The 13,492-nt window shown below is 37.4% G+C and overlaps 1 protein-coding gene across 1 annotated transcript in view; it reads right to left on the bottom strand.

Moving 5' to 3' along the window:
* Window positions 1-13,492, bottom strand: part of DARS1 (aspartyl-tRNA synthetase 1) — an 85,095-nt gene that overhangs the window by 51,325 nt on the left and 20,278 nt on the right. The window contains exon 4 of the mRNA XM_033231651.1: window positions 8,544-8,646. Within this exon, the coding sequence (XP_033087542.1) occupies window positions 8,544-8,646 (103 nt within the window). The remainder of the gene's footprint in view (window positions 1-8,543; window positions 8,647-13,492) is intronic.

Raw genomic sequence — 13,492 nt, 5'->3', positions numbered from 1 at the left:
CCCAAACAAAAAAAAAAGACAAAAACAGTATTTATACCTCATGGGGCTGCTGTGCGGATCAAGTGAGAAAAAAGTCTGGCACTTTGCAGCTCCACACTTAGTATATAGTAATAGTCAGCTATTACTGCTATTATTATAAGCAAACCTGTTGTTTCCCCTGTACATCAAATGGGGAAGATGCTGGTGACCATTGTACTGTACCTTTTGGGTCTGGTACAGGGACTAACAGAGAAGAGGCATCCAAATAAGCATAAAAATCCATGCTAGACACTGTAAAGGTTGGCAAGATAAAGCAAGTGTAGTTTACTATACTGAGTTTTAATTGCAGATTAAGTTTCTTAAATATTAAAAATAATATTTCACATGCAATAGAGTCCTGTATGTGGTGGGGGATGGGTTTTCCATGATCTTTCATCTAAAAAATATATGACGGAGGTCGCTGAAGAGTATTCCATCGTTATTCACATAATCTATCAATAAACCCAAGATAATGACAGAAGATGAGCAGAATAGTGTTACCTTTTATTTCTCGTCATTCTAGGTACCAAAGATTTAAGCACCTAGAAGCACCGTATTATATTAGATAGTCACAATAAAGGCCTAAAATATAACAGAAATCTGTATATTGATGTATTCTGATTGTGTTGTTAATAGTAGGTATAAACTTGGGAGTTGGCAGAGGCTGGGTGATGACCAAAATTTAATTCTGGATAATCGCTCATATTTTTCTAAACTATTTCCATTTATTACCACCACCAAAAAAAAAAAAAAATGGTGAAAGAGACACTATGTACATTAAGTTTTTTCATTTGCATATTTATATATCCTTATATCAACAAAAACTATTAAAATTTTTAACACAGAAACTTGACTATTAAAGGTTTTCAGCAAAACTGATAAACTTTTTAGCTTTCTGGTTGTCAGAAATAATGTGTTAAATCTTACTATATACTTAATGAGAAACGTACTTACAGATCTACATAACCACCTACATTCAAATGAGTAATTTTTAAATCTTTGCAAGGATGTAATAAAGGTTAGAAAAGAGGCATGCCATAAAGTTGTTACACACCAGTTCTTCAAATAATGTACCAACATAAAATGTTTCAATGTTATAAATTAAATGTACAATTCACCGAGGCAAAGAAGTGCAAAATGCCCAAACACAAGAAACCATATATTTGCTAATTAAAACAGCATTAAAAGAACAAAAATAAAAATAGATTAGGTAAGTACTTTCAAAAATAATAAAACTACCTTTTGACAATAAAAATATATATTTTTTTGGATAGGGTCTTGCTCTGTCACACAGTCTGGAGTGCTGTGGCACGATCTCGGCTCACTGCAACCTTCGCCTCCCAGGTAGCTGGGACCACAGGCTCACACCACCACACCCGGCTAATTACTTTGACTTTTATTATAGAGATGATGTTTCACCATATTGCCTAGGCTGGTCTTGAACTTCTGGGCTCAAGTGATCTGCCTGCTTTGGCCTCCCAAAGTGCTGGGATTATAGGTGTGAGCCACCACGCCCAGCCATATGTTTCAATTCTAAGAGAAGAACAAGCTTTGTTTATACATCAAGCAAGCATTTCTTTCAATTATAGTGAATTAGTATAGTACCACACTAGATCTCAGACTTGTGTATTTATCAGGCAAGTAGAAATAAGTGTTTGAATAAGAGTGTTAGCTTTGAAGAATAAGGTAAGATAAGCAAACAGTAAACAATATATGAAGTCACATGGTTGTCAGGGAAAACCAGAGATGGACAGTATTTAAAGTGGTAAAAACAAATGTTATTCAAGACTAGTGCAATAGGGGAAAACAGAGTTGGGCTCAACTCTGAATACACCATTGGCAAGTTGAAACTTAGAGCCAAAGATGGGAACATAGTCAGTGGATGGAAAATTACTAAGAGGAGCCATCAGGGGAAAGGGGGGATTCTGGCGAAAGTGACCTAACAGGATTCTTGTTGATGGCAGGTGAGGGTGCTCAGACATCACCTGAGGGACGGTGGAGGAGGAGGAACCTGATTAGCTATGGAGGGTGATCAGATACTGACGGGAGATGACAGGGGTTGTAGTTAAAGCAACTCAGTAGGATTCTTGTCAAAACTGAACAATGCACACATAAACATGAGGTAAAAAAGTCAAGGTTTATTGGAGCAGAAAGTTCTTTCAAAGGAATCTGAGGAGAGTTTGGTCAATGAAGGACTCTTTGTCACCAGTTAGTAGGGAACTAAATCCCTGCGTTCTCTCTACTTCTATTACACCGATCTGTCCACGGGTGCTTTGCAAAAATTAAAGATTTAAATCATTCTTTAAATCATGATAACTTACTTATTTATCTGTTTATTTATTTGAGACGGAGTCCCACTCTGTTGCCCAGTCTGGAGTGCAACAGCGTGATCTCGGCTCACTGCAACGTCCATCTCCTGGGTTCCAGCAATTCTCCTGCCTCAGCCTCCCAAGTAGCTGGGATTACAGGTGCCCACCACCATACCTGGCTAATTTTTTTTATTTTTAGTAGAGATAGGGTTTCACCATGTTGGCCAGGTTGGTCTCGAACTCCTGACCTCAGATGATCCACCCACCTTGGCCTTCCAAAGTGCTGGGATTACAGGTGTGAGCCACCATGCCCGGCCCATGATAACTTACTTTTTAAGCTCGAGTCTTGCTCTGCTGCCCAAGCTGGACTGCAGCGGCACAATCACAGCTCACTGCCTGGACCTCCTGGGCTCAGGTGATTCTCCCACCTCAGCCTCTGGAGCAGCTGCGACTACAGGCACATGCCGCCATGCCCTACTAATTTTTGTTTTTTTTTTTTTTGAGACAGAGTCTCGCTCTGTTGTCTAGGCTGGAGTGCAGTGATGCAATCCTGGCTCACTGCAACCTCCGCCTCCTGGGTTCAAGCGATTCTACTGCCTCAGCACCCCGAGTAGCTGGGATTACAGGCACGTGCCACCATGCCCCGCTAATTTTTTGTATTTTCAGTAGAGATGGGGTTTCACCATGTTAGCCAGGACGGTCTTGATTTCCTGACCTCATGATCCGCCTGCCTCAGCCTCCCAAAGTGCTGGGATTCCAGGCATGAGTGACCACACCTGGCCGACTAACTAAAAAAAAATTTTTTTTGTAGAGATGGGGTTTCACCATGTTGGCCAGCATGGTCTCAAACTTCTGGGCTCAAGTGAACTGCCCGTTTTGGCCTCCCGAAGTGCTGGGATTACAGGCATGAGCCACCATGTCCAGCTGTTAACTTATTTTATGAACTAATTTTTGTTCACTAAAACCCCAAGAATTTTGGGTCCAAAATAAGCGTGGTGAGAAGTATGCACTACTCAATAAGGCACAGACCAGCAGTTCTAAAACTACTATATGGGTTCTCTTTAGTGGAACAAAAAATGTCAACAACCCCCAGTAATCACTTAAATAAGTTCTGTCATGTTACTTAAACACCTACAAATACCAAACTAGTGTAAATGCTTATGCTTATAGCCCTTAACTTTAAAATAGAAATAAATTTTTAAATAAAAACAAAATTCAAATTAATAAGTAATATTAACTTTTAGTTTCACTAAAACTAAGTTGCTGACATTTGGTTTACTGAATAAAGCTTGCAGCCTTAGAGCCAGTTCCATAATTAATTTGTTTTTGTATTCTGACTTCAATACTAGGAATGTGAAGAATACCTGTTCGGTTACCTAAAACATTAACTCTGAGGTAGAGTCAGGATGTTTTAGCTTCATAATTAACCAAAATTCTGAAAAGAGTAATCTAAGAATGACAATTTAAATAAAGCATCAGCCAATCATTTTATAAAACTATCTTGCTTATGTGAAAGTTAATGTGGCATTAATTAAAATTTGTATCAAATGAATTATCGAATACCTGAAACTTAACTGGAACTAGAAACAGAAACATTTTTCCTTGCATCAAACTGTTATACTATTAGTGATCTGCTGCTCCTATACAGACAAAAAGAGAATTTAATATATCTCCTTGAATGGTACAAGCTTTTCTGAGTTCAGAATTCCTCTAAATTACCAAGTACTACCTGGTAACCCAACTCGTTCAGCATGTGTCTCTATTCAAACTACTGTGAAACCTTCATTTGTACGGAATATGAATATCATTTGGCTTCAGCTGGCATGAATGCAATTGTAAATAAGACAGTAATGCTAATGGAGCACTAGATACACATGGCAGTTTTCAGTTATAAATCTGTCTTTAAAATGATATGGAATAATATAACTTTAAGATTATCATCAAAATATATACTAAAAATTTAAATATATATAATATATACATGTAAATACATATAATTCTGCCTCCTAAGAATATATATGTGGATCCCTAAGAAACGAACAGAGAAACCAAACAATGAGGATACTGATGGATATGGGGTTAAGCTAAATGACAAAGAATGAAGATTAATGAATAAAGCCAATGCCTTTAAAATGAGAAGTGAAGAGAGGTCACTGCAGGCATGGAATGTCTGCCCAATCTGAAGAGTATGTACTGGGAAGCAGTGGGAAATAACACTGTAGGGAGGGAAACACCAGGTGGAATTAATCTTGGACATGGTTGGAAGTAGGAAGCCATTACAGATTTTAGATAAACTAGCACTGAAAATAAAACTTCTGGCAAGTGTGGACTTAAAGAGGGAGCAAAAAGGGCATGTATCCTTCAATAAATATTAGTTTAATAAATGACTGGACTACTTTGTCCTAAATCAAATAACATGGCAGAAAATACAAACAACAGTAAAAGGAGACAAAAAAATTTGAAGCCAAATATCTTTAAAATCTCATGTGGACAGACCGACATGACTTTACTCTCAAATGTTTTAGAAATTTTAGTACTGCTGTCCTTCCGGTATCATATCAGAAAATTCAATTATCTTCCATGCTTAAAAACACAGAAAGTCACGCCTGTAATCCCAACACTTTCGGAGGTTGAGGCGGGTGGATCCCACCTGAGGTCAGGAGTTCAAGACCAGTTCGAGACCAACCAACATGGTGAAACCCCGTCTCTACTAAAAATACAAAAAATAAACCGGGTGTGGTGGCGGGCACTTGTAATCCTAGTTATAAGGCTGAAGCAGGAGAATCACTTGAACCTGGGAAATGGAGGTTGCAATGACCTGAGACCGCGCCACTGCACTCCAGCCTGGGCAACAAGAGCCAAACTCCATCTCAAAACAACAACAACAAAACACAGAAAGTCCAAGTGAACTTAAGGTTTCTTCAGTTTGGTACAACAATAATGAATATAGTTAGTGAATAACAATAATAATAACCACAGTGAATATAGTTAGACCACAGCAGGTTATAAAATTTCTTCCTTTTAATCTGTTAATAACAAATAGAGGAATTTCTTTTTATTGCTATTTACGACTCAATAATAACCTTACACCTTAGTTTTTTTTATAAGTATCAGTTCACCAAACGGTACTGCCTAAACAAGTGACCTCAAAGATAAATGTATGAAAGCTATTTTAATTTTTGCTTTCACAATGGAGTAATGCATACCCATTTTAGATAAAACACAGTAACAATTTTTAGGAAAAGGAAGTTAAAAGACGAAGAAAATCTCCATACATCTTTTCCCTAAAAAAAGTTCTAAAAAGTTCTTGCTGAAGTCTAAAAGTGGACTTCTCTGATCAAGGATCAGGATTTCTGAACTATCTTAGAAGTACAGGTTACATCACACAGAAAGGACAAAATGACCCATCTGGAACATAAAATCACGTTCCTAAGAAAATTATCTTAACCAACTACAAAACTTAAAAACTCATCTTTTGCCAATGAGTCTCTGCCATAAGAATTTTCCTTTTTCACAAGATAGCAAAAGCCATTAACTCACCTACTGGTAATTACCCAGGCTTGATTCCTTAACATACTAGTGCCAAAAGTTTAATAATAGTTATCTATGTACCACATGTTGAATCTATTGTATAAAATTGGCTCCATTCACTTACATATAACCAGTGACAAGGTTTATAATTTGCAACAGCTCAACCTTTTCCCACACATTGCTACTTTATAAAAGTCCATTTTTTAAAAGGACTAAAAATAGCTACATGTTCTTTGCTTAAAAAAAAAAAAAAAAATCAAGTCACAATTTAGTTGTTAAGCCTGAACTGCATCTAGATCTTTATGGAGTTCTACTTCAGGAATTACAAACTCTAGGCTAAATTATCTATATTCTTCCCTTGTCTAAAAAAAAGATCACCCATGGCTGGGCGCGGTGGCTCATGCCTGTAATCCCAGCACTTTGGGCGGCCAAGGTGGGTGGATCACCTGAGGTCAGGAGTTCAAGACCAGCCTGACCAACATGGAGAAACCCCATCTCTATCAAAAATACAAAAGTAGCTGGGTGTGGTGGCACATGCCTGTAATCCCAGCTACTGGGGAGGCTGGGGCAGGAGAACTGCTTGAACCTGGAAGGTGGAGGTTGTGGTGAGCAGAGATCACAGCACTGCACTCCAGCCTGGGCAACAAGAGTGAAATTCCGTCTCAAATTAAAAAAAAAAAAAAAAAAAAGAAAGAAAGATCACCTGTATATCATCCCAATTGGATGAAAGCCCTTATTGAAATAATGATAAAAAGGTGTTCTTTAATTTTATGAGGGCATTAGTGAACTAAGTTCTGTCTGGGAGACCATTTGAAAGCAGCCTTTTTAGCTATTAAGCTATGGTTGACATCTGATATAGTCAATTGCCGTTACTTAGTCAAGCCCTAGGAGTTTCTGAGAAGACCTGAAATAATAAGAATAACTTATTTGTGGAGTACTTTTAATGTGTCTACTTCTAAACACATCACATGGATTAACTGTCCACTTGTCAGTAGAATGCCTCTCACTGAATATTATGGGTAAGTAGGATTTTCAAAAGGCTTTTCCACTGGAAGCTTTAGGAACATAACACTGAGGTTATAATGCAGTTTAATGGAAAAATGTATTCTCTATGTAACTGTCAGCTTCATGTATTAGTTTTCAGAACCAAATAATTAATACAAAAGACGATAACTAAAAAAGTTGTTTGTTGATTTGAGGTTGACTTTTTTCCGGTATTTTTCAGTATATTTAACAGAATTTAGGATCTATGTCTGTAGTTTCCAGGACCATCTTTTTTCTTTTATAGAAGGCTCTCTGTGCAGATTAAATTTCTAGGGACCAAGCCCATTTATGTTTGACTTCATAGGATACACACTAACCTTAAAAGGGTGGAAGACAAATGCACCCCACAAGTACACACTCTAACTAGGAGACAAAACAAGCAAACCTAATTACCAGAAGACACATGCAGAAGAAAAGTGGTTGTCTCTGGGCAGCAGGATAGGGAGATAGGGAGAGGTGGGGCTACTGTACTAGGAGTACTAAAATACTACTGATCTCATCAATGACTTAATTCATGGCACTGAAGTTCTGAAACCTGACTGCAGGTATTACTATGATGTAATGAAACTGATTTTGATAAATACCTAAATCAAAACCAGCTGCTGAGCATCCTTTATATGTGTAACGTTGTGCTAGAGGGTCAGGGAGGGCTGAAAGCTAAATTAGGATATTGAATTAGATAATTTTTAAGTTTCTTTCCAATTCTAAAATTCATAATTCCATCTGTATTAACTCATCTTAGAAAGCATGCATCTAAAGAGCAAAGATTTAAAAAAAAAATAGAAAAAATATATCATTTACTCTGATTGAATTCTGTTAAAAAAACTTACACCTATGAAATTACTTTATTACTTAAAACATAAAGACCATACATTTTCCCATGTTTTCCGAGATCATTATCATGGAAATAAAATTCTGATGAAATTGAAAAAAAACATGAAACAAAATTAGCCACATCACCATTACCAAGTAAAACAGCTCTCATCACCTTAGAGCCACTGCATGCACAACCACACTTCTATCTCTATATTTGCCTCCTGTAAGCTGAACAAAACAATGTGCTGCTTCTACGGGAACTCTGGGCCAGACAGCTCAGACTTTTACAGGAGGAAAAAGTAAGTTTTACCTTTTTTCTCCTAAACCCTTTTGGTGTCAAAGCTAAAAGCTGTAACACATTTGTTTTACTTCCTTCTGGAGGAAATCATTTGCCAAACTACATTCTTTTATTTTATATACTTTTATTTTTTGGTTAGAAAACTTGTTGCTCAATATGCAAATCTCAAACTGGGGGAGGCAGGGAGGGAGGGAAGGAGGGAGGAAATGAAGTTCAACAAACACAACAAAATAAAGTTGCTCTGCTATGTTGAGGCTGCCAGGCTTTTTGTTACTCTACTTGAAAGTAAATGTGACTTGTCTGTAGAGAGTGCTGCTTCAGCAGTTCCAAATGAATTTCAAGCCTGTGCTCCATATTTTCTCTTTTGTAAGTTTAATGTATTCAGCAACACTGAACTGACAATTTAAATAACTACATTTTTAAACAAACGAAGCATTGATGTTAATGTATGAAAATGGTCCAAACCCCTGGGAGTCTTGGTTCCCACCATTGTTTATTCTGACAACAGGATATAATTGCTTACTTACTTGGCAGCAAATTTAACCATCTGCTTGCTTGCATGGTCTCCCACCGCCACAAGAGCCTGGACATTAAACTGCTGCTGACGTAAGACTAAGAAGCACTGTTTCCCTAAAAAAGACAGAAAGAACACAAATGTATTAAGGACACACAACTTCAGGTTTTACAAAGAAGGAAAATGCTCTTTACTTTAAAACTGGGCCAAAATGTACTACACTCATCAGGCACACACACGTGTATCCTATCCATTCGGCTTCCACAGCCAAAATACTCACACTCAACTAACAATCCTTAAAGAAACTCAAGTTCCTATGACGAGTAACAAGAAATGCTTTTAACTTGTTATAAGAACACAGGCAAATCACCAATTTCAAAAAAACTTCTAAATCAAGAAAATTATTTTGTCATTGCATTGATTTAGTAAACAAATTTCAAGTAACTTGAGATCACTTTCAACATTCATTCAATAATTAGTATATTCTACATGCAAAGGCACTGTACTACTATGGAAGTCTCAATACTGCAACCATGAAAGTGCTAACACAGTGCTTAAAAACAAGGACACAAACACTCTATGGGCGTGGTCCATCTACAGAGTTTCTTCCTACCAAAGTGCATTTTAAACAGCATTTAAATTGACAGGCTAGTATCTTTCATGTTCTACGTTCTTCATTTTTCCTTTATCGTCTTCCTAGTCCTTCATATTTTATAAGAGCCTCACATTTTTTTTTTTACTCCAAATAACTTACATTGTCTATAAAAGATCATTTTCTTCAAGCCCTATAACCAGTTTTATTTTTACGTATCCTGGGCCTCTTTATTCCTCCTCCTTTTATAAAGAACTGTCACTCCTTATTCTTAACCTTCTGAAAAACATTATTCATAATATATATCATTTATTATGTTTCCTTGTGACATCCCTTTTCCTCCAAAGCAGACCCTTCTTAAGTCTCTGATCAAATTCTGGGAAATTACTTCCTCATAAAAAAGGAGTTAATTTCTCCAAGACCGCTTTTCACATCAGATTGTCTTGTAAAACATCAAGATTTTGTTTTTTAAACTGAGCATTATCTTTTACATTTAGAATGGGCCTTAACAAAAAAAAAAAAAAGAAAAAGGAAAGCAAAAATACAAGCAGTCTTACAGTTACTACTTTCAACATACAGTCTTTTGAAATGCAAATCAGATAGCAATCACAAGTTAAAAAAGACAGGTTGCAAACAAAGTATCAACACAGACATAATCTATTTACTTTGGAGTCATATATGACTGGCAGGTTTTTAACCACTAAAAAACACTCTTAATTTTCCCTTTTCCTTTGGAGGATGATCCAGTCACAAAGTAAAATCCTAAAAAACAAAGTTGTATTAATGAAACAAATTCAAAAGAATTAAAAAATACTGGATGGACAAAAGTTATTACCACAGAGAAACTTGCAGATGAATAAAAATAACATTTTCCTAGGAACTACTATTGAAATCACTGCCACACGTTACCCCACTTAGAAAAGTATGTTACTGTGAAATGGAAGATAATGTGCATACGACAGTGCTAGGCTAAGCCATAATTTAGTCAGCGTGTACTAGCTACTCTAACAGTGCAGACAGAAGCAGCACCGACCTAGCTGCCTCACAAAGCCATCCAGTGATGAATTTCAGGGCTACACAAAGACCCTGGAGAAAGAATGGAGAACTTTAAAGGACTTACAAAGGGTGAGCACAGGAAAAGACTATGGGTCAGCACTAGGGGGTAACAATTAGTGTTAAGTGTCTGGTAGAAAAAAAACCAAAAGGCTTTGAAATCAAAAGGTCTGGTATCATATCCTATCACTTCCTATGAAGGGGCCTGTGGGAAAATTATTAAACCACTTTATATCTCAGTTCTTCATCTGGAAAATGGAGACGGTAATAGTCATGGGGTTTTCTCCCATAATCATGAGGATTTTATAAGATGTTTAAAGTTGAGATGGAGCCCAATTAATGTTAACTATTAATGACTTTTTTTTTTTTGAGACGGAGTTTCGCTCTTGTTGCCCAGGCTGGAATGCAATGGCGCAACCTCAGCTTCTGCCTCCCGGGTTCAAGCGATTCTCCTGCCTCAGCCTCCTGAGTAGCTGGGATTATATAGGCATGCACCACCAGGCCTGGCTAATTTTTGTATTTTTAGTAGAGATGTGGTTTCACCACGTTGACAAGGCTGGTCTTGAACTCCTGACCTTAGGTGATCCACCTGCCTCAGCCTCCAAGTGCTGGGATTACAGGCGTGAGCTCACTGCAACCTCCACCTCCCGGGTTCAAGCAATTCTCCTGTCTCAGCCTCCTGAGTAGTTGGGACTACAAGTGCCTGCCACCACACCTGGCTAATTTTTTATTTTTAGTAGAGATGGGCTTTCACCATATTAGTCAGGCTGGTCTCGAACTCCTGACCTCAGGTGATCCACCCGCCTTGGCCTCCCAAAGTGTTGGGATTATAGGTGTGAGCCACCACGCCCGGCCTTAAAGATTATTATTAGTAACACCACTACCACTGACTACTTATTTGATGATTGATTATCATTCCTGTTTCACAGCTGGATGTAGTTTTGTATATACAAAAACTACACAGGGCGCTGGGAACACAAACATAAATATTTGTTAGAAAATCATGATAGACTATTACATGAGGAAACAGTGATAAAACCATATGTAATGTGTAATCCCAATTTTGTTTGTGTAAGAAGTGTAAGATTGATCATATAGGGAAAAAAAACACCAAAATGTGGCTATCAATGAATGGTGAAATTATAGGAAACTGTTCTGTCCCTGTATTTTTCTGTATTTTCTGAATTTTCTACAATAAATATGCACTACTTTTCTAATCAGAATATAAAATTTTTAAGAGAACTATACACTCAGAGGTAGGTATAGAAGAAAGGGAAGGGATGTAAAGGAACTTTGGCCAAGTTCAAAATTAAACACAAGCAGGAAGTAGAACCTGGGAAGTTTTAGGCAGCTAAATATAGAAGCAAATGTACCTCCTAAGATTTGTACGCCTGCTAGAGAATAGAAATGAAATCAATGGTTATAAGTGAAGGCCAGGCCGGGCGCGGTGGCTCAAGCCTGTAATCCCAGTACTTTGGGAGGCCGAGATGGGCGGATCACGAGGTCAGGAGATCGAGACCATCCTGGCTAACATGGTGAAACCCCATCTCTACTAAAAATACAAAAAAAAAAACTAGCCGGGCGAGGTGGCGGGCGCCTGTAGTCCCAGCTACTCGGGAGGCTGAGGCAGGAGAATGGCGTGAACCCGGGAGGCGGAGCTTGCAGTGAGCAGAGATTGCGCCACTGCACTCCAGTCTGGGTGACAGAGCGAGACTCCGCCTCAAAAAAAAAAAAAAAAAAAAAAAAAAAAGTGAAGGCCAGTCACAGTGGCTCATGCCTGTAATCTCAGCACTTTGGGAGGCCAAGGTGGGCAGATCACTTGAGGTCAGGAGTTCGAGACTAGGTTAGCCAATGTGGTGAAACCCCATCTCTACTAAAAATACAAAAATTAGCCGGGCGTGGTGGCAGGTGCCTGTAATCCCAGCTACTTGGGAGGTTGAGGCTGGAGAATTGCTTGAACCCAGGAGACAGAGGTTGCAATGAGCTGAGATTGTGTCACTGCACTCCAGCCTGGGTGACAGAGCAAGACTCCATCTCCAAAAAAAAAAAAAAAAAAGTGAAGTGAAGAATGTTCACTATACCCTTTAAATGTTTACTGTGCTTATTAGATTTAATTCTAAAAATTATTTTTTTCTTATAAAAAAAGGCAACAGATGGGGGAGGAAAGGAATGAAGTAGAGAGACCAGTCTATGAGGATATTATTTTATAAAAACCTATATAGTATAAGTGTGCCAGTACAAAAAACAACTAGATTAATAGAACATAAGAAAAAATTGATAATAGACCCTATTAGATAAAGGAGATCCTAATTCTAAACAGAATTCAGGAGATTACAAAATTTAAATAAACACCCCAACAAATACAAAAACTGAGTAAAAAATGGAACTGAATATTAAACTGTAACATGGAGGAAGGGAGAACTTCCTAAGTTTAAGAATGAAAGAACATCTATATACAAAAATAAATCAAAGGAACAATAACACTGAGAAAAAATAAGTGCTGAACGACATATAACCTATATAAGTTAATCTTTTTAATACATAAGGATCTTAAAGATTTCTGAGAAAAGAACACTGAGATCCCAATAGATAAACAGACAATAGACCAAAACAGATAATCTGAAGGAAAAAGAAGAAAACCATAGTAAGTAAATACAGTATAAGGAAAAAATGTTACTGGTAATGAAAGTAATGCAAGTTGAAGCAAACAACAACAGATTACCTCTCAAATGAGCAAAGATTAAAAAAATACAAAATATAAAATCGAGTATTACTCAATGCTTGGGAGAATTAAAACGGTAAAACTGTTCCTTTATAACTTGCTGAAGGCAGGGTAAACTTGTGTAATGCTTCTGGAGAACAATTTGGCAATAAGCATTAAAAGGCTTAAAAACGTTATCTTTGACTCAATAAATACATTTCTTAGAATATATGTTAAGGAAATTGAAATGGAACTACTTGTGACTAATGCTATGGTCCCCAAGCTTTCTATGTTCCAAGCACTTTCAAATACAAGAACCTTAATGGTCCACTTACAATGATTTTTAAAGGACTCAAGAAAACAATCAGTACTGGCTTCCTGGTAAATAGAACTGTCCACTCAGACTACTTCTCTATGAAGTACTTTTGAGACCAAGTTCTTGTCATGTATTAGGAAACAAAATTGTTCTTTCTTTGGCTCTAGTTGGTGACACACTGTACTGCATGATTACCTTAGTTCCTTGTTTTACAAGCCACTACCTTCCACATGCTGAGAGATACATAGGAGCAGTGTGTACATGTTCCTTTTTGTGCAAATTAAAAAAACAAAAAATATG

This window comes from Trachypithecus francoisi, unplaced genomic scaffold (assembly GCF_009764315.1).
Source record: "Trachypithecus francoisi isolate TF-2019V2 unplaced genomic scaffold, Tfra_2.0 Lachesis_group13, whole genome shotgun sequence".
Lineage (NCBI taxonomy): Eukaryota > Metazoa > Chordata > Mammalia > Primates > Cercopithecidae > Trachypithecus > Trachypithecus francoisi.
Note: the sequence above shows the minus strand (reverse complement) of the source record. Positions and strands in the feature narration are given on the sequence as shown.